The 22,681-nt window shown below is 35.1% G+C and overlaps 1 protein-coding gene across 1 annotated transcript in view; it reads right to left on the reverse strand.

Annotated features, from left to right (window-relative positions):
- Positions 1–2,615: 2,615 nt before the first annotated feature.
- Pka-C3 (Protein kinase, cAMP-dependent, catalytic subunit 3) overlaps positions 2,616–22,681 on the reverse strand; it is a 62,832-nt gene continuing 42,766 nt past the window's right edge. Inside the window, exons 4-7 of the mRNA XM_074085478.1 lie at positions 13,178–13,423; positions 9,852–10,033; positions 7,841–7,918; positions 2,616–5,875 (exon numbers count right to left, since the gene is read on the reverse strand). Of these exons, the coding sequence (XP_073941579.1) occupies positions 5,750–5,875; positions 7,841–7,918; positions 9,852–10,033; positions 13,178–13,423 (632 nt within the window). The 3' untranslated portion in view covers positions 2,616–5,749. The remainder of the gene's footprint in view (positions 5,876–7,840; positions 7,919–9,851; positions 10,034–13,177; positions 13,424–22,681) is intronic.

The following is a 22,681-nucleotide window of genomic DNA, read 5'->3' on the forward strand; positions in this document are numbered from 1 at the left end:
AAACTTCATTTATTTTTAGTTATTAGCTTAGTTTAGCTTTCAGTTTAGGAGCATACAACATTTATTAGTTTTAAGTTAAATACCACTGTTATTTTGTGCATGCGGTGTCCTTCTAATAATTAATAAGATTGTTTAGTCTCAAGCTGCTCATGTAAAATAACATATTGTATGACTATACTTATTGTTGAAGGTACAATAAAAAAAAAAAAAAGTTTTTTTTATAAATTTTACGTATGTTTGTGTAAAGAATTTCGTGTACAGATGCAATAGTTGCGACGTTGCCATTGCTTGCCTTGACGTCCACACGCATCGCTCGCGCACGCGACGCACAGTCAAATACATAAAGCTAAAACACACAGATGCTCTTTTTGTGATTGTATTTTTATTTTCGCATGTCGTAAACTGGAGTTACATGGATCAATTTAATAATTGGAACGTTTTTATCTTACTATTAGGCGTTCAAAAAATAAAAAAATATAAACATCAACTTTTTTAATTCTTTCTTCCAAAATCGATATTCTAACTGTAAAAAAACGAAGAAAAATAAATAGTACGGTGAACAAAGTTAAACCGTCTGTGGGGTTACTTTGGTACCCTATTGTTTTAACGGCAATCAATTGTAACCCCTAAATACAGCAGCATTTGTTCCAAAGAAATGAAAAAAAATGGTGAACAGGGTCAAAAGATAGAAGCGCTTTTGTTGTTTTGGGGTTACTTTGATCTAGAATAAAATTTCCCATTAACCTGTCCTCTCCCAAAGGCACAAATTTGTGCCCAAATTCCTTTGATCCTGTTATCCTGGGAGATGACAGATTAAAGAATAATCAACTTTTTTTTTTTAATTATCCACTCAACAAATATAATTGCGGAAAATATTGTGAAACTAGAGAAACGATAACTCATGGGGTTGCTTTGACCAACGGTCAATGTCATCCCAGGCAGCTGATCAAAGACACCCCAACAACAATAATTTGAAGTTGTGATATTTAATATAATACAAAGCTATACCTAAATAAACTTTTGGTCTGATAATATTCATTGCAAACGTTTCACCGCAATACCCACTTTGTTAATTTAGAAGTTCAATAATTGAAAATAGTAAAAAGCATTTCACATTTGATTTGTTCTGTTGCCAACCACACTTATTCACTGCGTCATAGTAAATGATGAGAGTAAACTATCGGTCTTACCAACCATAAAAACAAAAAACAAAGATACGTTCGGAAACACAGATATTCGTGTTGGCCTCGAGGTTGGCGGGCTCGGCGGCTGAGTCTGCTGCACTGCATAAGCATTCTAAGTATTCTGAGCTGGAGTCGGCTTATTTCGTTCCGGCAGGGCTACTACGAAACTCGAAACTCGATGTTCGTGTCGTACGGTCCCTCTCGCTCTCGTATTAAATAGTATAGTCTCGTAGCGGTTGCGGTTGAGACGGCTGGGCCGTGGGGCTTCGAAGCGCGGGAGCTTTTTAGTGAGTTGGGTCGTCGTTTGAGGGATCGTGGATGTGATCCTCGTTCGGGGTCATGGCTTGTTCAGCAGGTCTCCATAGCCATTCAGAGGGGCAACGCTGCGGGCGTAATGGGGACGTTTGGTTCCAGGTCGTCGCACGGGGCGGGGGTTTTTTTTGCGGCTACTCGGGTTACGACAGTTAGGCATTAACTTAGGAAAAAGTACCTAAATGGGACATCAATTCTGTAATTTAACATGTACTAAACTATTTTAATTGTCGTCAAAAATGTTTGGATTTGTTAGTTTTAAGTTTATGTCTATATTTATCAGTAGCGAAGCATCCATAGAACCCTATTCCCACCGGCTTGCCCAAATACGACTACAGGACATACATCATTTATGAAAGATGTATGCGATCTTGGCTTCGGCTTTACCACGAAAATATCTGACGCTACGCCACTGATATTTATGTTTTTTATTGTATTTTATGTTATTTTTAACCCCCGACGCAAAAAGAGGGGTGTATAAGTTTGAATACCGTAAATTGATTGAATACATTTAATATAACACAAGACCGCAAGACCGGTCTGAGTGGAGAGTCTTGGGAGAGGCCTATGTCCAGCAGTGGACGTCTTTCGGCTGACATGATGATGATGATGATGACATTTAATATTCGTGTTTAAAAGTAAAATGAAGATTTTCTCAAAGTCACACCGTGATTCAAAGTAACTCCAGTTTATGATGCTCAGCTGTAATAGATATTAATGCAAGTGACTGTACAAATAAACCGATGGTAATCATTTTGCGTAAGCAGTCTTAATACTCGTTCTCGTTCATCATAACAAGTGGGCTACAATCTTCCACATTCTCCCGGTCAAGCCCCTTTTTGCGAGTGCGTCAGTGCAAAGAGTTCTAAAATATAAAGTTTACATTAGAAAGCGTAAATCAAATTTAACGATTTCACAGTCTGTTTCGCTGCATGCTACGTGTCTAATGTTTATTTATTCTGAATTCATGAAAGAACATTCATTACTCATATCGTCATATCATATTTAAAGAAGAATAAACTTTTTTTTCCAACTCACAAGTACGGGCTCAAACGCACGACCCTCTGCTTGAGAGGCTATATCTAAGGCTTTCAAAACTTATTGAAATAAAAGTTAGCGTCGAATTACAACACATTTTTATTTTCTTTAATTTTACATGGTTATTTTTTATTTAATAACTTACAACCCTGTTGTTTTAATATTACATTGTTGACAGCTTTAAATTAAAATAAAGGCGAAAAGCACTGCGAAAAGTGTCAATTTATGTTTCCTCTGTGATCTTGATCATTGACTGAAATAATACAACAATTAATTTTAAATATCTTAATGTTATGACTAAATGAAATCACAGAGAATCAAATATGGCCTGTATTTATACTTATTTACAGGTAAGATAATTAAATAATACCAGGAAGACCAACATGATGCGAATCTCACGCACAATAAATCTTCACAACATTTAACTTTATTATTTGTTAACCGAAATCATGCTAACTTTTTAATTTTATAAATAATCTGAGTGAATAAATTAACAACGCCTAAACGTGGAAAAATTAAGATTTATATCACAAAAACGGTGCAATGCCACACAAAAAATATGAATTAAATAAATACTTACTCTACGCCACAGAGTAAATGCTAACAGAGACAAAGATTGATACAACTTTGTTTCGATCAAAATCCATTAGTACAAGCAGGCCCCGCGATGCGTGTGCGACCTCTCACGGACAAAAATGTAGACCGGTAAACAAATAAACAAGGAAACAATCTCAGGCAATTATGCCCACATCGGCGTAACTTACTATAGCGCACAGCCATGGTCACATGTTTATGCACACTTTTTGTCCCTTTTGTATTTAATGGACTAAACAAAAAGGTAGATATCATATATCCTACACTTTAATGATGTTAAATTGTACCGTAGGCCGGTTGTTAAATCTTTATTTCTGTGTTCTTCTACCTACTCTTTGACTACACTGTTTCTAAATTACTAATATAAGGCCTAATTAAGCTTAAATCACAAACATTGGACGTCAAAGCCTCGTCGGAGCTAGTCGACGTTAGAATGTCCTACCTTGAACCATAAAATAAGTAACACCTACACTAAACCTAGAGTAGTTGCACGAAAGTAGCATTGGAATTATTTTCGCGGATTTTCCTTTGGTACCTTTAAACTAATAGAATCGTAGTTATTATCAAATTGGGAACCTATTGGCTAAAGTCCTATCGACTCATTAAGGATAAATAATAAAATGAAAATATACTTAAGGTGCTACAAAACAAATCTGCAATAAATACAAAATAGCAACTATAACAATGAAATAAACTAAGTAAAATAGATTGAAAATAAGTGCCATACTTAAATATTACATATTGCCTACCCACACGATGCACATTTCGCACGGTATAATAAGAAATCTACATACTTACTGATAAATTAATCATTTCAACAATATTAGGAAAGGATTGAAAGTTTAGAAAAATAGGTTTTATATTTTTTTACAGTACAATATTTAGAAAGACTTATTTTATTATATAAATTAGTCTTTTGATTCAGTGCTCTAAAAACGATTAATTACAAGCACTTATTAAATAAAAGCCATTGCTGACATGCCTTTAAAATTGTGTTAAGATTATTTATTACATAATTACATTATTTGTATATTAGTGCCTTAAAAATTACTTAATCTAATTTAAGAATTTACAAAATGTAAAACTAAAAATAACTCTGGATTGTCATCTGCAAATGTAAAAGTAAGCTTTTACGAATGGATATTAATAGCTTTGCTACACAATAATTATATGTTTTTAACCTTTCAATCTGTTATATTGGAAATATGGTAGATTAGTACAAAATTGCCGCTGTAATTCGCTGCTAAGTCAAAATCTAAATCGAGTTATAATAGGCTAGACGACTAAAAAACTGTTTAGTCCGTCAGTTAGATAATTAATAGTTATTTAATATATGCATTATTGCTATTATTGGTATAATAAGGGCCATTGAGTCATGAGTGCGAGTTTATGACATGAGGCGAAGTCGAATGTCATAATAGATACGCATGAGTGTTTCAAAGGCTGATTATATGTACATTACTTTTTCTACGAGCTCAAACATAAACAATTAATAAATGATGAATACTTACATAACGGACAATAAAAAATATTGTACACGTATTTTTTATTTTGTTTGTCAAAAAAAAATTACGAGGATACAGTTCTTAGAAGTTTCGAGTGAAGTCACTATATGGTACGATTTTTATCTAATAGTGACGTCACAGAAGCCCCCACTCCGAAAGTTTGATGATCTACCTTTGTTGATTTTTAATAATTTAATAGACCAAAAAATACATGTCCCATATTTTTCTATAATCTAACTGTCGGACTAAATAGAATGATATATTTTTAACCCAGTCGTCATCCCTATTATGTGCACTGGTTTTCTTCATTTACGAAGTGAGAAACTTGCAATACAACATATATATGAGATTAAATGTGCCCCTGTTGACACCCTTTCGTATAAGCAACCAAAAAATATGCATCTGATTTTTATTTAATTTTACAATTATGAAAGATGTACAAAAATAAGTTAATTTGGCCGTTGGTACCTGTTGGTACCAAACCTTTGTTAAAAACCATCAAGTGAACCAATTTTGTTTAGTTATTGTATTTTTCACCGTCTCATAAGTATTGAAAAACAAAAAAAGTGACACTGCACTTGTTTTTTTACTCATTATTAGTAGGTACACTATTTAACTGTCAATAAGTATCTCTGGATACGGTGGTTAATATTATTTGTAAATGCACTTTGGTTATTCCCTAGAGATCACAATAATTGTTGTGTGATCCCAAGTTTACATGAGTTAGATATAATTTTTTTAACTAATTTTCTAATCAATTCATGATGCAAACAAAGAATAATATTTTATTATACGGCCCAGAAGCCGTTATTACCGGTCACTTCGGGAAGAATCCAGTAACCCAACAGCTTGTGAAAGCCAGAGTACTAAATTGAAATGGACATACAAACTTTTATAAAGTCGTACAATATAAATAATAATAATAAAAATAAATAAACTTATAATTCAGTGAATACTTTCGTAAGCTCTAATAACTAACATACAATTTACTATAAATACTAACAGGAAGCATTTCCTACCATTCCTGTGTCGATTGGAACTATGTTAAAATTGGTATGATAGCTAGAACTATAAGTTATCTATTGGGTTGATTCCGCTGGTATGCGTGGGAGTCGATCAGAAGTTGGCGAAGAGTTTGAGCTCATCAGGATCGAGCGCTCGCGCTGCTTTCCAGTCTGTCTCGGTGTACTCATCGAAGTTCGAAGTATCGCCCTCGTACGACACCGTAGGCATTATTGGAGGCTGCGGAAATAAAAATAAGTTATGTAAGTATAAGAAATAAAAAAAGTTGAAACTATTGATGGGTAATTAATGTCGGTCCATCTATCTTATATCTATCTATACATATAATAAAGCTGAAGAGCGTCGAAAGTCTGTAAGTACATGAAAGATAGCCGAAAAAAAGTTGGCTGGGGATACTTATAATCGGTAACAGAACACTTTCCAACAGTTTTTCGATTTTTTGTTTGTTTATCTGTTTGTTGTTTATTTCACCGCACATCACGTCACGTGAGAACGGCTGAACGGATTTTGATGCGAACTTTACTAATTTGTCGAAAAAATCTCCGGCCTGGTTATTATAGTATAAAAATTCAACCCTTGAAAGGTGGGATAGACACTACATTCAATGAGGGCTATCGCGTATGAATTCGCCACTAGAGGCGCCAGTGTAGCGTGAGGTCTCCGAAATGTCAAATCTCATAGTTTTTGGGTGAGCTACGCGGGTTGCGGGATTATTTAAAATTAGAATAATTTTGTGAATATTTTGCAATATCTGATATTAATTATGGCAAATATGCGTTCCGGGGCAATGAATGTCTGTGTTTTGAGACAGTTTTGTCTTTCGGTAACCTTTGTCCTCCCTTTTTTCCGAACAAAACGGGGACTATGCAACACTGTGGCTTGCTCGATATTTTTATGGTACGGTGTTAAGGTGTATTATTAAATATGATTTTAATCTAAACTTTGTTTTCACGCCCGTAATAACAGACTATGAAAGCCATACTTAAAAACCCCACGTAACAGTGCGCCATCTAGTGAGACAAAAAACGATAGCCCTCATTGAGACCAGTTTGTACCTGAATCTTATGACCAGGACTTCAAATACCGGTAAAAAGTTGGTAACGTTACCTCTGTCAAACAGATTTAACGTTAAATCGTAATTAACGTTAAACGATGTACCGTTACTTTTTCAATTTTTACCGGTATAAAAAATTTAACGTTATAAGCTGTTCACATAAAGTTAACGTTAATTTAAAAGTATCGTTAAAAGATTACTTCTCACTTTTACATTATAACGGATTAAATCTACTCAACAACGATATGTATGTGCTTGTATGTAATTCGTATCAAAAAATAATTAAAAATTGCTTTTTTTTATGGATTACTTTATAATTTAGATCCCGACGCTTTGAGTCCATTTCAAGTCTCACGTCACGGAAAAACTTTAAACAAAAATTACCGATTGAAGTAATGTTACTTTTTTAACGTTATAATAATGTGAATTGGGTAACGTTAACAAGCCCTACTATTAGCTATTATGTTAAGAAAATTTACCATTATCAAGTAACGTTACCATAATTCGCTCAACCGGGTCGCCGCTCAAATCGATGTATTTTGTTGTTCGCTCAGTGAATTCACAAAAGTAACTTTATTTGTTTTATGTTATTAATAATAAGTAGGTATATATAATTGTAAATTAGGTATATACTTTAAATATATAAGGTGCTTGCTACTCTACCGTATTGGGTAACTGTAATGATAGATGTAATGTTATTAGAAACAAATAAAGAAAAAAAAATAAAAAATGGTAATTTACGTTATAATTTAATACCTGTACAAGGAATTTTTACGATTTTACCGTTACGTAACGTTACTTATAATGTGAATTTGGTAACGTTAACAAGCCCTGCTTATGATGACGCTTCTTTGGAAGGAGGTGCAGACTTCTCGTCAACGACTACAAGTACCCTGCTAAACTAACAGATGGCGCTGAAAGTATACTACGTTTTGACATAAATACGCTACTGAGGAAAGATTTTGCCAAATTAACTCTTCAGTTTAGAAGAGGGTGTACAGTAGGGTGTAGTGTCGTAATATAGCGGGTTACTGACCATCTGCTCTTTCTTTATTTGGTGTTTTTAATAGCAGTTTTCTCTTAAAAGGATAAGAAAGACCAAGTAAATGGTATTTCGTTAACATTATTACCTGCATCTTCTTCATAAACACATCCGCCCAATCGATGTTCTTGAACCATCTGTGTCTTTTAACGTCTTCGGATCCACACTGTAACAAACGTAAACAAACATAAAAACAAGCATAACAATGAACATCGATCAACACTTTTGAATTCGGGAATATTTCGATATCTTACTTCGCCAACTGATAGATAAATCAAGACAGATGTATTGATCTTGAATTTTGAAGAAATTGATCGCTATTACCGATTCATGCAATAAAAAACTTGGTCGCAGCGGGTGGAATTAGAGCATCATTGTTTATCAAGACTCTGTGCGTCGTAAATAAGAGTGGAATAGTCGACTTCGAAGCAAAGAATATATTAGAGACTAGAGACGCAATCTATTAATACTCTGTAGCCGACGACGACGCCAAGAGGGTGTCCCGCTACAATATCACTTGCTGCTGGGATGTTCTCTACTAACTTTGAAGCCGAGCCACTTTACACCTAGTAGTAGTCGCAATCATCCACCAGATCCAATTAAAGCGACCGCTGTCACTTTCATAATGTCACTGCTAATCAGTTGTGATATGTGCCTGAGTAGTAGAGCTTTTACACTACTAAAATCATATAAGGAGAATTATTTTAGTTACTCGATTTAGCTAATGTACAAAATTTTGCCCAAATGTGACCTACATCTGCATGTCATTAATTTTGTTGATGTAGCGGAACTTTCGCGTTGCGTAAAACGTACAAACGCCGACAATAACGTTAGCCGAACCTGTTTTCTATATTTTAGTCTCGACAGTAAACCCGTCAAAGCGGAATCACCGAGTGGTTGATTCAAGTCATTCGGTGTGGTTGTGCAAGTCACGACGGCCGCCTGGCCGGTGCGGTACCTAGCTCACTTATCTAGATTAGTTGGGTGGGAACATCGCGTCAGCGTATTTGCGTCGCGACATAAGTCAGTGGTGGTGGCGAGCGTTTGATGTCGCCGCTGAACAGCTGATGGATGGCTTTCTAAACATCTCGGCGACATGACGACGTCGCAGTGACGCGCGACCGGATCGCGGCAAAAAGCTCGGAGAAAACAACCACTAGAAACTGCAGTCTATTAAAATGTACCTACCAACTGCCATACTTCACTGGATAGGAATAGAAAGATCAATGTTGCAAATGGCTATTTGAAAGTTTTTCTTTGGAATTGGATCAGTTCGTGTTAATACCGACCGTGTTTACGCTGATTTGATATTTTCGCATTTTAATGTTCTAGTTCTTTAAAAGGCGTTTAATATTGAACTTTAAATATTAGTTCTTACATTCGAACCCCTATTCCTGTACAGTACTTCCTCATTTAACGGTTTTATTTAGGACTCAAATATATACAAAATCAGTGATCAATAATTTGTTAATTTTATAAATACCTATCAGGAGTACCAACGTAAACCTAACCGAGATTAGATGAGTCTGAATCGACATTGAAATCAATAGCTCGTTCATGTAAATTGTCAAGTGTAAGATTAGAAGTTATATATGGAATCAGCTGGAGAGAAGCCAAATTCAAAACCACAAAATTAAACATTTTTTTAGAAGAAAACTCACATGAAATCTTGTGACACGAAGTATAAAACAAAAATAGTTAGTACCCACTACTGTTTTACTTAGACGGCAATATCTTTACTACAAAGACGCCAACCGAAGCACAGGTCAAGCGCAAGGCTGAATATTTTCTGCCTAACGTAAACACGGTTGTGTGTTCAGTATTAGCTATTCCACTTTAGTATTGAACCCTGAAATCGTGTTTACCTACTATGTTGCTAGGTCTTTTGCTTTTGCTCGAAGCTTTAGCACGCGTGAATGTCAATAAACACCGCTTTGATAACATAGAGTTATTTATGAGTTATAGAGCAAAGATAACGTGGCAAACATGGAAGCTACATCAAAAGATATTAGTGATACCTTTCTGACACCTGCAGCGCAGCATAATTACAGTGTAATGATAATTTTTAATAAATTAAACATATCATTATGAAAAATTACCTTCATGTTTCCAAGTCTCTTAGTTCGATCTTGGACGAGCAATTTTTTGATGACGTCCTTAGCGATGGGGTCGAGGTGCCGCGGCCACTCCACCCGCCCGTTCAGAATCTTCTCGTATATACCGAAGGGGTTTTCGTCGTAGAATGGCGGGTACCCGACTAGCATCTCGTATATGAGCACGCCTGAAATAAGAAATAACAACATATTACAACGCCTCGTAAACATTTCTCTGGAACATGGTCACATTAATAAAGTCAAGTTTAAAAATATAAAGTTTGTCATTACCAGCACTTAGGGAAACACGTATTGTAAACTGAATATTCCAGAATTTCGTCGAAAATGTGTTTACCGCATACGTTTTGAAAATATTTCTGTTTTCCCTGTAATTAAAATTAGTGACAAAACGGAATATACCGCCATGTTCTAATAAATTATTTAAACCAAATTGCGAGTTGGCAGCCATTTCCTGGTCGGGACCAAAGGGATAACATATTATAACACTAAATAATTGTAATGTAAACAGCACATTAAACCGTCACCATACGGCAGAGGAGACTCGTAAATGAAATAATTATACCTACGGCGTGCCGAGTGACTTGGTACCAAACAAGCATCGAGCCGGACGCCTAACAGCGAGCAGAGATCAAAAAACGTAAAGCAGCATTTGGCTCATTTTTCTTAATCTTTAAATCCATCAACACCGTCGAAGACCAAAAGCTCTCGTACCGGCGTAATTAGGTAATCCTGCCGTGAAGCAGCTTGCACTATTGTGTTTCGGCGTGGAGAGTAAGACAGCCGGTGAAATTAGTGGCACTTGAGGTATCCCATCTTAGGCCTCTAGTTGGCAACGCTTATGGGCGGTGGTGACCTCTTACCATCAGGAAACCCACTTGCTCGTTTGCCATCCAGTCGAATAATATATATATATATATATATATATATATATATATGTGTGTCTACATATATTATCTACAGTTGAATAACTAGCGTGCACAAAATGTGATATTTTAAAACATTATCGCTTTTCCCCAGTGCCTAATTTATTCTTGTAATGCAACTATACCTATACCATGACACATTTATCGTTTTCAAAGACCTTGGAAATGTATCTTACTATTGCATTTTTGTTAAGAGCTTCTTAATTATGCTAAAGCTTTTTATTAAAAATACTATTTACATAATCTGGCGCCTTTTAAACACAAAACATTTTAACGATGCATTTATAAACCCAGAGATGTAAACAAAAAACCGGCTCCGCTGTTTGTGTAGCGAGTCTTTTTTAAAGACACTTTCTTAACATAATTTTCCTACAATTAAGTGTGTCCGATGTCACATGTCAGTCTGGTAAAGTTCTCAGACTTAAGGGGATCCCACATGCCCCAATGACCTTCGATCTGAATTCCTTAGTTTTCTAATGTTTTTTGTAGCTAATTATAATAACAACAACGGCTTTAAGCAATATTTACCTCGAATTCCCAATATTTACTTCAAAGTTCATTGTTTTCGAGATATTTGGCATCAAAGTTGAACAATTTTAGGCCAAAAAACTGGTTTTCTGTCCATACATTTTGTGGAAACGTCAAAGACGAACTCAAATATGTAGATTTCGTATATATTAGATCCTGAACGTCAATAGAGATACGAAATAAGAGTTTTTTAGACAATGTTTAAAAAAATCGTACAAAATTAAGTATGATTTTTTTTCAAAATCCGGTAGACAAAAATGGAGATAAAAGATTGAAGAACCGATAGCCGTTTGACTTATAATTCTATTGGTAGTGCAAAAGTAGGAGATACGATTCAAAACTTGACAAAAATCGATGAAAACCTCGGATGGCCCCTTAAATCCACATTAACCTGTCCTCTCCCAGAGGCACAAATTTGTGCCCAAATTCCTTTGATCCTGTTATCCTGGGAGATGACAGATTAATCAGATAGATCGATCGACCCAAAGATCCAGTTTTACTCATTGCTGTTTGATTCCTTTTGTTGGTTCCGACTTATAAAACTTTTCCAGATTTACCTGTCGTCGAAAATTCTGATATTGACAGTACCTAATTATATTTAGGTATAATAATTATTTAATAATATTATATACAATCAATAATAATATTATATACAATAAAACGCTGCATTTTAACTGAAGCAACAATAATCCTTTGAAACTACTGCATTCCATGAGTTACGGTGTCACTATACTCCATTTAGGTATTTTAACATTTGAAACTTAACGGTAAAATTTGCATACGTTTTTAAATGACACAACGAAACTATTTAAAATTGTGTTAACTTATAATAAAAATATAATAAATACCGCTAATAAATGTACGTGTATATATTTTTAGTCAATTTGTGTTCGAAATACCGAGAAACGTTTGTTACAATTTGACCGTTAATTCAAATCTTAAATTAAACGGAGTAAAAGTAATTTTAGACAAGATCATAAGCAGTTCGTTAAATTTCTATCTTTCTGTGACCTTATGATTCTCTTGTTTTAAGAAGTACTTAGTTTTAATCATGTAATCATCATAATCATCATCATGTCAGCCGAAAGACGTCTACTACTGAAATTAATTATATTGTACAATTTTAATTGATTCCCGCGTTACAGGCGAAGCCAAGTGCGGGAACCCCTGGTACCTATTTGTTGCTACACATTATGTTAAACACATTTTTATTTAATACACACATGTGAATTTGATTATTTTTAAACTTTGGCATTTATTATCAGTCTTTTTAATCGATTAATAGCTTGACCCGTAAACACTGTTATCTCATTACCTACCGAAACCGTGATCACCATTGACACCTTGAGTGCTTTGATAGTTTTATAATTGGGCATAAAGTAACGGCACAAATGCGTACCTACTGCCTTTTATTTATCAAATGAAATGACCATACGCCGCTAACTTCATTTAAGCAGAAGTCACGCGACCAGAAATCGAGATCACTATCTCGCTCTTATTTGAATGAGATATTACTATATGTATGTATACAAGAACATTAATTCAGTAAAAACCTAGAAAATTAAAATATTTAAATATTTGGGTTTCGAATTTTTAACCGATTTTATTACATAAACTTCTATGGGTACCGATAAAAAGAAATGAAACGCCACGGGGTGTCATTTATTAAGTATCCTTTCTATCTTCTGTGGTCTCTGTATTTTTAAAGTGATTAATTTGGCGCCATATTATTTGACATCTGATAATAACTTTCCATTGTACTGCGTAATCTATACCGCGACACACACAACTTTTCTTCACAATTTCGAACATAGCTATTATACCTACCTACATAAAAACTACAATTATAATTTAGCTCACCTAATGCCCACCAGTCCACCGCCTTATTGTGTCCTTTGCTTTGTATGATCTCTGGAGCGAGGTACTCGGGGGTCCCGCACAGCGTCCACGTGCGGTCTGTCAGTTTCTTTGCGAACCCGAAGTCCGTGATCTTCAGGTGCCCATCCTTTGCCAGCAGGAGGTTCTCCGGCTTCAGGTCCCGGTACACAATGTTCCGTGCATGAAGATACTCCAACGCTGACACGATCTCTGCCGCGTAGAAATTACCTGCAAGTACCAAATAAAGATTCAAATCAAGCTCAACATCCATATATTTTATATCGACTTTCTTTATTTATCCGTAGAAAAGTCAGAACGCGATCAATCAACCGCTCTAATAAATTTAAATGATACAATTAATTATTTTTATTAATTACAGATTTCGAGCTACTTTCTTATGTAGCACCTTTCTCTAGTTCTACTAGAAACTGGAAACTTAAATAGTCAAAAACTGGCTATGATAACTAAATAGCTTTTTTTAAAGCACCGAAATTGTCATTAGCATAAACCAAATTCTACAATCTAAAGTTTTTGCCTAGAAGTTACTACATATTATGTATATCGTAGAAATCTTTATTAGCATGAATTATGAGTCTCAGGTTACAACGACAAGCGGAAAGAGCCAGTCCAAGGACTATGACTGTCAATAAAATTAGAAAGCGTAGGTATGTTTCGCTTGACCTTTAGCATCGTAATCTTTTGTTTCATTTAAAACCTTTCCAATATCAAATTGCCTAACGGAAACATTTCGGCCGTCAACATAAGGTAGGCACGTATTTATCCGATCTTGGATGGCAGACAGCGAATATATTGTGTTCTAACCGCGTACTATAAAGTCGCAGTTGAAATTTATGGGATCTTACGTACATAGTGAAAAAAACCGGCCAAGTGCGTGTCGGACACGCCCAAAATAGGGTTCCGTAGCCATTACGAAAAAGAAAAGTAATATTTTTCTAAGGATTTCGTATTTTATACGGAATCTTCCAAGTTTAGGTATATTTTATACCTTAGGCTGCTATTTACTCTTAAACTACTAATAATTCTCAAGCAAACTTTTAGTTATAGTTTTCCTTGAAAGTTTGATAAACTTACTACCATTCTAAATTTTTTCATAATTTTCCACCCACCGGTTTAAATTTTTTTGAGGGGGGGGACGCTCGATTTTAATGAAAATTTGCACTTTAAAGTTGAATATTTTGCAAACACATCACTGAATCGAAAAATCGTTCGAGCAACCCCCTAATGATTTTAAAATACCTATCCAACGATACCCCACACTACAAGTTTGGATGAGAAAAAAAAAATCACCCCCACTTTACGTCTATGGGAGGTACACTAAAAAAATATATTTTTGAAATTTTTATTGTACCATTTTGTTGGCATAGTTTACATACATATTCGTGCAAAATTACAGCTTTCTAGCATTGATAGTCCCTGAGCAAAGCCGCGGACGGACGGACAGACAGACGCGGGCGAAACTGTAAGTGTTCCGTTTTTGCCATTTTGGCTCCGGAACCCTAAAAATGGACAGCTAGAGTAGGTATAGACTATGGAGAGGGTATGAGAGTCATGTTTATTTTGGTGTTTGGAGTGAACGCGAGCGCTGGAATCGGGGCGTCACCTTCGTCACTAGTATTATTAGTGTCCGCGCCGCCACAGGCAAGCTCTGTCACCTCAGCAATAACATTAATACCCGCGGATTATTTACTTTGCGCACGTACGAGTACAATGACAAACCAAACGATCGATGCTTTCGATTTATTGACGTCCAAGCTTTTTCATACTATGTGCAGAAAATTTACCTCGCCCATGTAAGATATGATTTTAAAATTCATTTTGTTCCTATGTGAAGCTCAAGTAATTAATTAATGATATGAATTCAATGATCTTAATCCGTGAAATGGAAAGTTAATTGCAAATTCTGATAGCTTCTGGTAACAATGTGTTTTCGTATAATAGAAGTTTGAAAATATTGTCCAAATATGTGCCTCAAATTGAATGATAATTATAGGAATGATATGATATAATAGAAATAAACAAAAATAAAAAGGAAGTCAAGGATCTATCATTAAAAATACACCACAGGCTCATATTTCAAAGTTTAAGAAAGTGAGACGAATTTTCCGTGCCATCGGTACCGTAATTAAAGCCCCTTGTCTTAATACGGCTTGGTAATCAGAGCAGATCATCCACTGTGTGAATTTTATTTAAGTCGCTTCAATAGAAAGATCTGACCGATATTATACAGATACTACACACAATTCTCTTTTTAGTTCTTTGATGCCAGACAGTCACATACTCGTAGTGGTTGTAACAGTGGGTCAGTACTTTTTGTAGTACCTATCATGTGTTTATAGGTTATTTGCTAGTCTGTTTAATATAAATCAACGGACAACCTACGCATTTCCTACACATATATGATTTATATCCAGGAAGACGAGTATCGGATTTAATTCACATTTTCATATTTTATGCATCTGAGTTCATCCCTTACGTATGCTGTATATGGCGCCATGCGTAAGACTAACCCATCGATTTCGTCAGTCATTGATTCCTTATTTCAATAATTAAGTATAAAAAGATATTGGTCAAGCTTTATTTTGCAGCTAGACATGGATTATTGCTGATTTACGGCCCATTTAATTAATTTTTCAATCTGTTGTTAAGGTTCCGTAGTCAACTAGGAACCCTTATAGCGAAGGCTTTGTCTATCCATTTGTCTGTATATCTGTCTGTCTGTCTCTCCGTCCCCGGTTAAGCTCAGATACCGTTAGTACAACTTGAAACCTGTAATTTGGCATAAATATACATATCAGTCACGCCGACAAAGTGGTAAAATAACAAAAACTACAAAAAAACTTTTAGGGTACCACCCATTGACGTAAAGTGGGGGTGATTTTTTCTCAACTTACTCTGATAGTGTGGGGTATCGTTGGATAGGTATTTTAAAACCATTTTGGGGTTGCCAGAATGTTTTTTGATTCAGTAATCTGTTTGCGAAATACTCAACATTATAGTGCAAATTTTCATTAAAAATTGAGCGCCCCCCCCCCTCTCTAAAATATAAGTTGTAAGGTGGAAAATTTTAATAAAATTCAGGATGGTAGTAAGTATATCAAATTTATAAGGAAAATTATAACGGCTAAGATTGCTTGCAAATTATTAAATAAATAAACAATAACCTAAACATAAAAAATACATTTTTAATACAAGCTTTTTTGCTAACTGTACTTTTTGTTGACTATACTTGCGTTGTCACCGAAACTACACTTGCATACCAAATTTTAAGTCGATGCGATTAACCGTTGAAGAGTTCCGTCCTGCGGAGACGATCCTGGCCGGACTACCAGGATGTCACTACCAGATTATTGTATTGTCACGTAATTTACATAAGTATACTAAATTTCAAGTCAATCTAACTACTGAAAGTTGTTCGGATTCAACTTGCAAGATTTGATTACAGACAGACAGACAACGGGACAGGTGAATCTAAATAAAAGCTTGTAAAATAAATATCATGGGATACTTAACACCAATTGACATAGTGCCAAACTAAGCAAAGCTTGTACTATGGATACTAGGCAACTGATAAACATACTTATATTGATAAATACATACTTAAATATCCAAAACCCGAGAACAAACATTCGTATTATTTATACAAATGTCTGCCCCTGCTGATGCTGTATTAAGCCTAAGGTATAAAATATACCTAAACTTGGAAGATTCCGTACACAATACAAAATCTTTACAAAAATATTATTTGATTTTTTCGTAATGGCTACGGAACCCTATCTTGGGCATGTCCGACACGCTCTTGGCCGGTTTTTTTATGTAATAACAGACAAACGAGCAAACGGTATGATAGAATATGATTGTTTTAGCGCAGCATTGTTTTACCTTCCAAAACGTTGACATAGTGAAACCTATGGGAAATCACAGCTGCAGTTTATTAGTAGGCCGATGTATTTAACCTACCAAGAAACTAGTATTGTTCTCGATGGTGTAAATAATAAATTAGCGAGCTCTAGTTGGAAACTATACAAAAAGGAGGACATAAGATGATCGGCGGGCGACTACACATGGCACGCGAGACGCGGAACTTCTCGCAAAGGAGGCTTCGTGGGCCCGAACCGCGCCGCCTGCGCATGACATCACTCAAGATCATTCAACAGAAGCACTTTGGAAATAAATGTTCTATGTATAAGGACTTATTTCCCGTTGTTGATGACTAACTGGTTCCAGTTTGCTTGTTGTTTAAGTATAATTTTAGTTCCAATTTCAAATGCACTCTTTTCTACTGACAGAGCTCTTGCTCCTTCTTTGCTGTGTTAGGTAGAGTCAATATAAGTTTAGCATACTTGTTTAAATTGAAACCCTTAAAAACATTCTAGAAACGTGCACTTTCAATCCATCGTTAAAAATTCTATTATTTCTCCTTACATAAATGGTGAATGCTGTTTCTGATTATGTTATCAAAATGCACAAATACGAACTTATTGAAATCCTTATTGAATTAGTAAAATACTAAAGAAACTTGCTTGACCTGGGGAGATATGATAATGGGGGCTATACAGCCAACTAATATTTTAGTCTCGTAGCTATTTTTGTATTTGTTTTGTGTGACTTTCCGTAATTTCACTCTTCTGTGGCCCGGCGGAAGACCAGTGCTGGTTTTCAACCAGCGATATGCTGAGCGAGCCGGGACCTTTTTATAGCGGCAACACTTCTTATTGTTATTTTTCCTAACCTGTGTAATGTGTCGTCACTGCTGTTATAAATTATTTCCTTTCTTTCTTTCTTTCTTTCTATATTACTCCCATTCACTACCTTATCTGTAAAAATAGATGCAGCAGTAGTTTCCATGTTTCCTCAATTTGCTCCAAATATAGATTGAATAAATAAAATTCAACCGGCAGCCCAGAAACAGGAGCACGATAAGTGTCCTCAAATATGGAACAAACAACCGACCTGAGACAAGACTGTCACTTGTTCTATATTGTCTGCAATATAAATTGAGTACAAGAATTAAGTATAACTAACTACATAGTTTTACTATTAACAGCTTAGGTATGCATTGCAAGAAAAACTTGATTTTAGTTGTTTTTTTTTAACTTCAATTTCAACATGATAAAATGAACTAAAATTGAGACTAAATAAATGATTAGATTAACAAGACTAATGAAGAAGATAAACGATAAGAATACAAAACTTTTATGTGTGCTTGAGTGCTTGCGTGTGCATGTGTATAAGTGTTTGTTACTACCTCACGCAAAAACTGCTGGACGGATTTGGTTGAAATTTGATATGTAGAAAGATGGCCGGTTTCATACAGTTTATTACGGAATCCATACAAAATCCCAAAATATATACCGCTAAGACTAAGTACCTAAAGACATGAAATTTTGAACGGGTGTTTGTCATGTAGTGTGAATGAAGACCACGATTATTATAACATAAGTTTAGACAATTCCATGGGAATTAAGTAAAATCCCAGACTGCCAGACATAGAAAGAAAGAATGAAAGAAAGAAATCATTTACTGCCACAAAAAAAAACAGTTGAAAAAGAAAAACATACACTAAACCTAATCAGTAAAACAGCATAATGGTTTACGCGGGAAAAAACTAACTAATACTTATGGAACAAATGAAAATTTCGGCCGAAATACGACGCTGTTATTGACAATGCGCGAACGGGAGCGGGAACACGCGGGCGTCATGTTGTCTGGCCGCGGCGTCGGCGGATCAGACGCATTGTGCCACCGCGTTTTATATCCCCGTCGTAAAATCGCCAGTGGAAAACTCCGACAAACACCCTCCGGCAGCGACAAGCCTCTCAACACCCAATCGCAGTTCTCGCGTCACGGACCGACTATTTCTGTATACTTTGACATTCATGTCCTTTCTCCAGAAATACAGACACAAACGAACTGATTAATGGTGTTTGGTGGACGGTGGACTGTTTTACAACGCGCTTTGCGTAACCATAGTTTCGGAACTTCGTGCGTCAGTCTTAACGAAAACTTGTAACAAACTATTTATTTGAATCTTATAACACCTATTCTGATAGTTATTTCCAATCAACATCGATTGTTTTTAACTAACGAGGCTTAAAATATCTGTACCTACCTAGTTAATTATACATGTACTCGTATAATCTGCATGCACATTAAAGCGAATATGAATGGGGTTCTTTTATTTGCTAACTAATTAGATAGCTACGACTAATTAAATACCTATAAAATTCGTTTTAACCAATATGGTAACCGTACAACTCACTATTAAACTCACTAATTATCACTTGAGATAATTATTGTATGTTGTATATTTTTTTAGATCTATATCTTGAATTATTGCCAGATGGTATACCAAGCCATTATTAAAATTTTGTTGAATCCTACTAATATTATAAATGTGAAAGTTTGTGAGTATGTTTTTTACTTCTTCAAGCTGAAACTGCTGGACGGATTTGGATGAAATTTGGCAAAAAGTTTGTTTATAACCTGGATTAAAACACAGAATACCCGATGTTCTCACGTGATAGAGATAAAATCTCGAACTAATAACCGCTGGGCTTAGAGTCATGAAATTTGATACTTATTAGATAGCTGGGCATCTGGAATAACACATAGGCTACTTTTTATCCAGATATTCCCACGGGATAGGGATGAAATCTCGAAATAACAACCGCTGGGTTTAGAGTCATGATATTTGGCATGGTTGTTTTAATTTAACGTCAATTAAAACCAAGATGTAATTTTTGGGAATTCCCACGAGAATTTAATAAAATCCCGGAGTTTCAATTCAACTGCTGTATCTAATGATTTACGCGTGCGAAGCCGCGGGTAAACGCTAGTTATTAATATCCCTGGCTCCACTACTTGCAACGTATATTACTATTCACGGAACATTTGGAGCGCAAATTACTCCGGCCATTAAACCATTTGCGTTGTCATGCCAAAAGGCGCCAATTACTAGACTGAAATCTGCATCCGTGAGCCAAGACCGACAGTTATCTTGAGTGATTTACAGATATCCCCAGATACGTCGTATTCATACTGGCATAAGATGAAACCTATGACGCTAAAAGTACACCTACGTCAGACAAATGAAATTTGGCTCGGTGGGCCTTGCGACACTTTGCAAGTTACTGGAAATGTCTCCACTCTCATTTTTTTTTGACGACATTTTGTTTCATATTTTAAATTCGCATTTTGGCCGTTACTTTGCCGTCGTTGAAGTGAAGATTTTTTTCGTTCTGTAAGGTGAAAGAAATCTATAGAAACATTTGGTTGAAGTTAAATATAAAATAACTGCTATACCTATTGTAGCAATCATGCTACAAATTTTTGCTACAAATGTTGACGAAAACTTTTTATTTGTTATTTGTAATCTGGCTATATAATAATCTGGCTGGTTTGCGAACGTCATGTTTAAAATCAAACTTTTAGATTCGTTCGCGAAGAATGAGTTCTTGACAGTGTATTGTGAAACTGCTTTGTTATGACAGAATCTTAGTCAAAAAGAGCAGTATTGTTCGAGAATAATAACATATTTTTAAACCCAAAGATCTGAGTTGTAATATATAAAGCTGGTATTTTTTCGAACCGGGTAAGTGTCTTACATTCGAATATCCCGATAGTTTTTCCATTTTTTCGGCTATGCAAATTCTTTATAAAAAATACTATTTTTGTGTTTTCCGTCTTACCGGAATTGTGCAATTGATTAGTCCAAACAAATCGATTTTTAAATTAGTTTATTGGCTGTGGACCAGCCATTTTTTACAAAGTCGTTATAAGCGTTAGTCGGTATAAGGGCTATCGCGTATGAATTCGCCGCTAGAGGCGCTAGTGTACCGTCAAGTCTCCGGAATGTCAAATCTCATAGTTTTTGGGTGAGCTACGCGGGTCTATTTATAATTAGAATAATTTTGTGAATATTTTGCAATATCTGAAATGAATTATGGCAAATATGCGTTCCGGGACAATGAATGTCTGTGTTTTGTGGCAGTTTTGTCTTTCAGAAACCTTTGTCCTCCCTTTTTTCCGAACAAAACGGGGACTATGCAACACTGTGGCATGCTCGATATTTTTATTGTACGGCTTTAAGGTGTATTAAATATGATTTTGATCTAAACTTTGTTTTCACGCCCGTCATAATAATAATGTTTTCACGCCCGTAATAACAGACTTTGAAAGCCATACTTAAAAACCTCACGCAACAGTGCGCCATCTAGTGAGACAAAAAACGATAGCCCTCATTGTTAACGTACAATCTATCCATCTATCTACCTTTCCTGATCGTGCAAGCTTCCCCTAAGAAAATCCCTATAGAAATCTTATTTTTTTGACTTTTGCGCATATTAGTGACAAAGTGAGTTCTTTTTAGTTATTTAACTGTGTTCCAAGTTAATTTTTAGTTTTAAGTTCGGTTAATTACCAATTTATTATAATAGGTAATTTTATTTTTTTGCCCCTTTTTTGTGGCCGCATGCTGTTGTGCTCGCATTAATTCTTTTGGTATACCTATTATTATTATTTGGTATACGTATTATACTTTAGATTCAATTATCCATCAGGGATTCCTTTTATTTTATTATTTGGAATGTAAACATAAGGTTTTGTTAAAAATATATATAGTTAATCATATGCAAAAATACTATCCAATAAATTGTTCATTCGATTCGGCAGATCTTTTTTTCACCTCAGCACCTCAAACAGGCAGGTTTTGCTATGAGAAATCAGTGAGCAAAATCACATTTTGCTCACTCCGTGAGACAAAGTAAGTTTTAATTTTTTTTTAATTCTGTGGACTGTGTTGGGTCTACTCACTTAATTCCAAAATATTTGAACTTCACTTTGATCTGTCACTTTCACTTCAACACGAAAAAAACGAGATATGGGATCAAATGTGTTGATTACAATCTTAAATTAAATTTATGGTATTAAAAATATATAGATACCTAATAAATTACATGACAACGAAATATTTCTAAAATGTAAATTTTCCCGCGGTTTTTTTTCCGCTTTATTATAAGAATAATAAAGTCCTATACAACCTCGTTGCATGAAAGCCGCTGCTCTTTTTAATAAAACAATTCCGTATACTGCATCTACAGTTGGAATAAATATTTGTCAAATTGAATGAATTTGTAACAAAACTATGTAATGGAAATCTTTAAAAAAACATATATAAAGGTTTAATAACTTTCATAATAAATTATACGTTTATTGTTCAACCTTTTTAATTACCTAAACATGAGGCTTTTTGCAGTATTAAAAAATAAGTATGACATATTTTATAAGAAGTTCTAAGTCCAAATTACAATGCATGTTATGAGTATGAAATTTGTATTGTACCTGCTGGACATTTTTTCGTTCCGAATTCAAAACCTCTCTATTTACCGCTTTTCAACAATGTTTGGCATTCTTAACTTTCTGGTGGCTTATTAAAGATGTAATCGCGACTGTTCGTATCATTTTTGA

Source organism: Choristoneura fumiferana, chromosome 3 (assembly GCF_025370935.1).
Source record: "Choristoneura fumiferana chromosome 3, NRCan_CFum_1, whole genome shotgun sequence".
NCBI lineage: Eukaryota > Metazoa > Arthropoda > Insecta > Lepidoptera > Tortricidae > Choristoneura > Choristoneura fumiferana.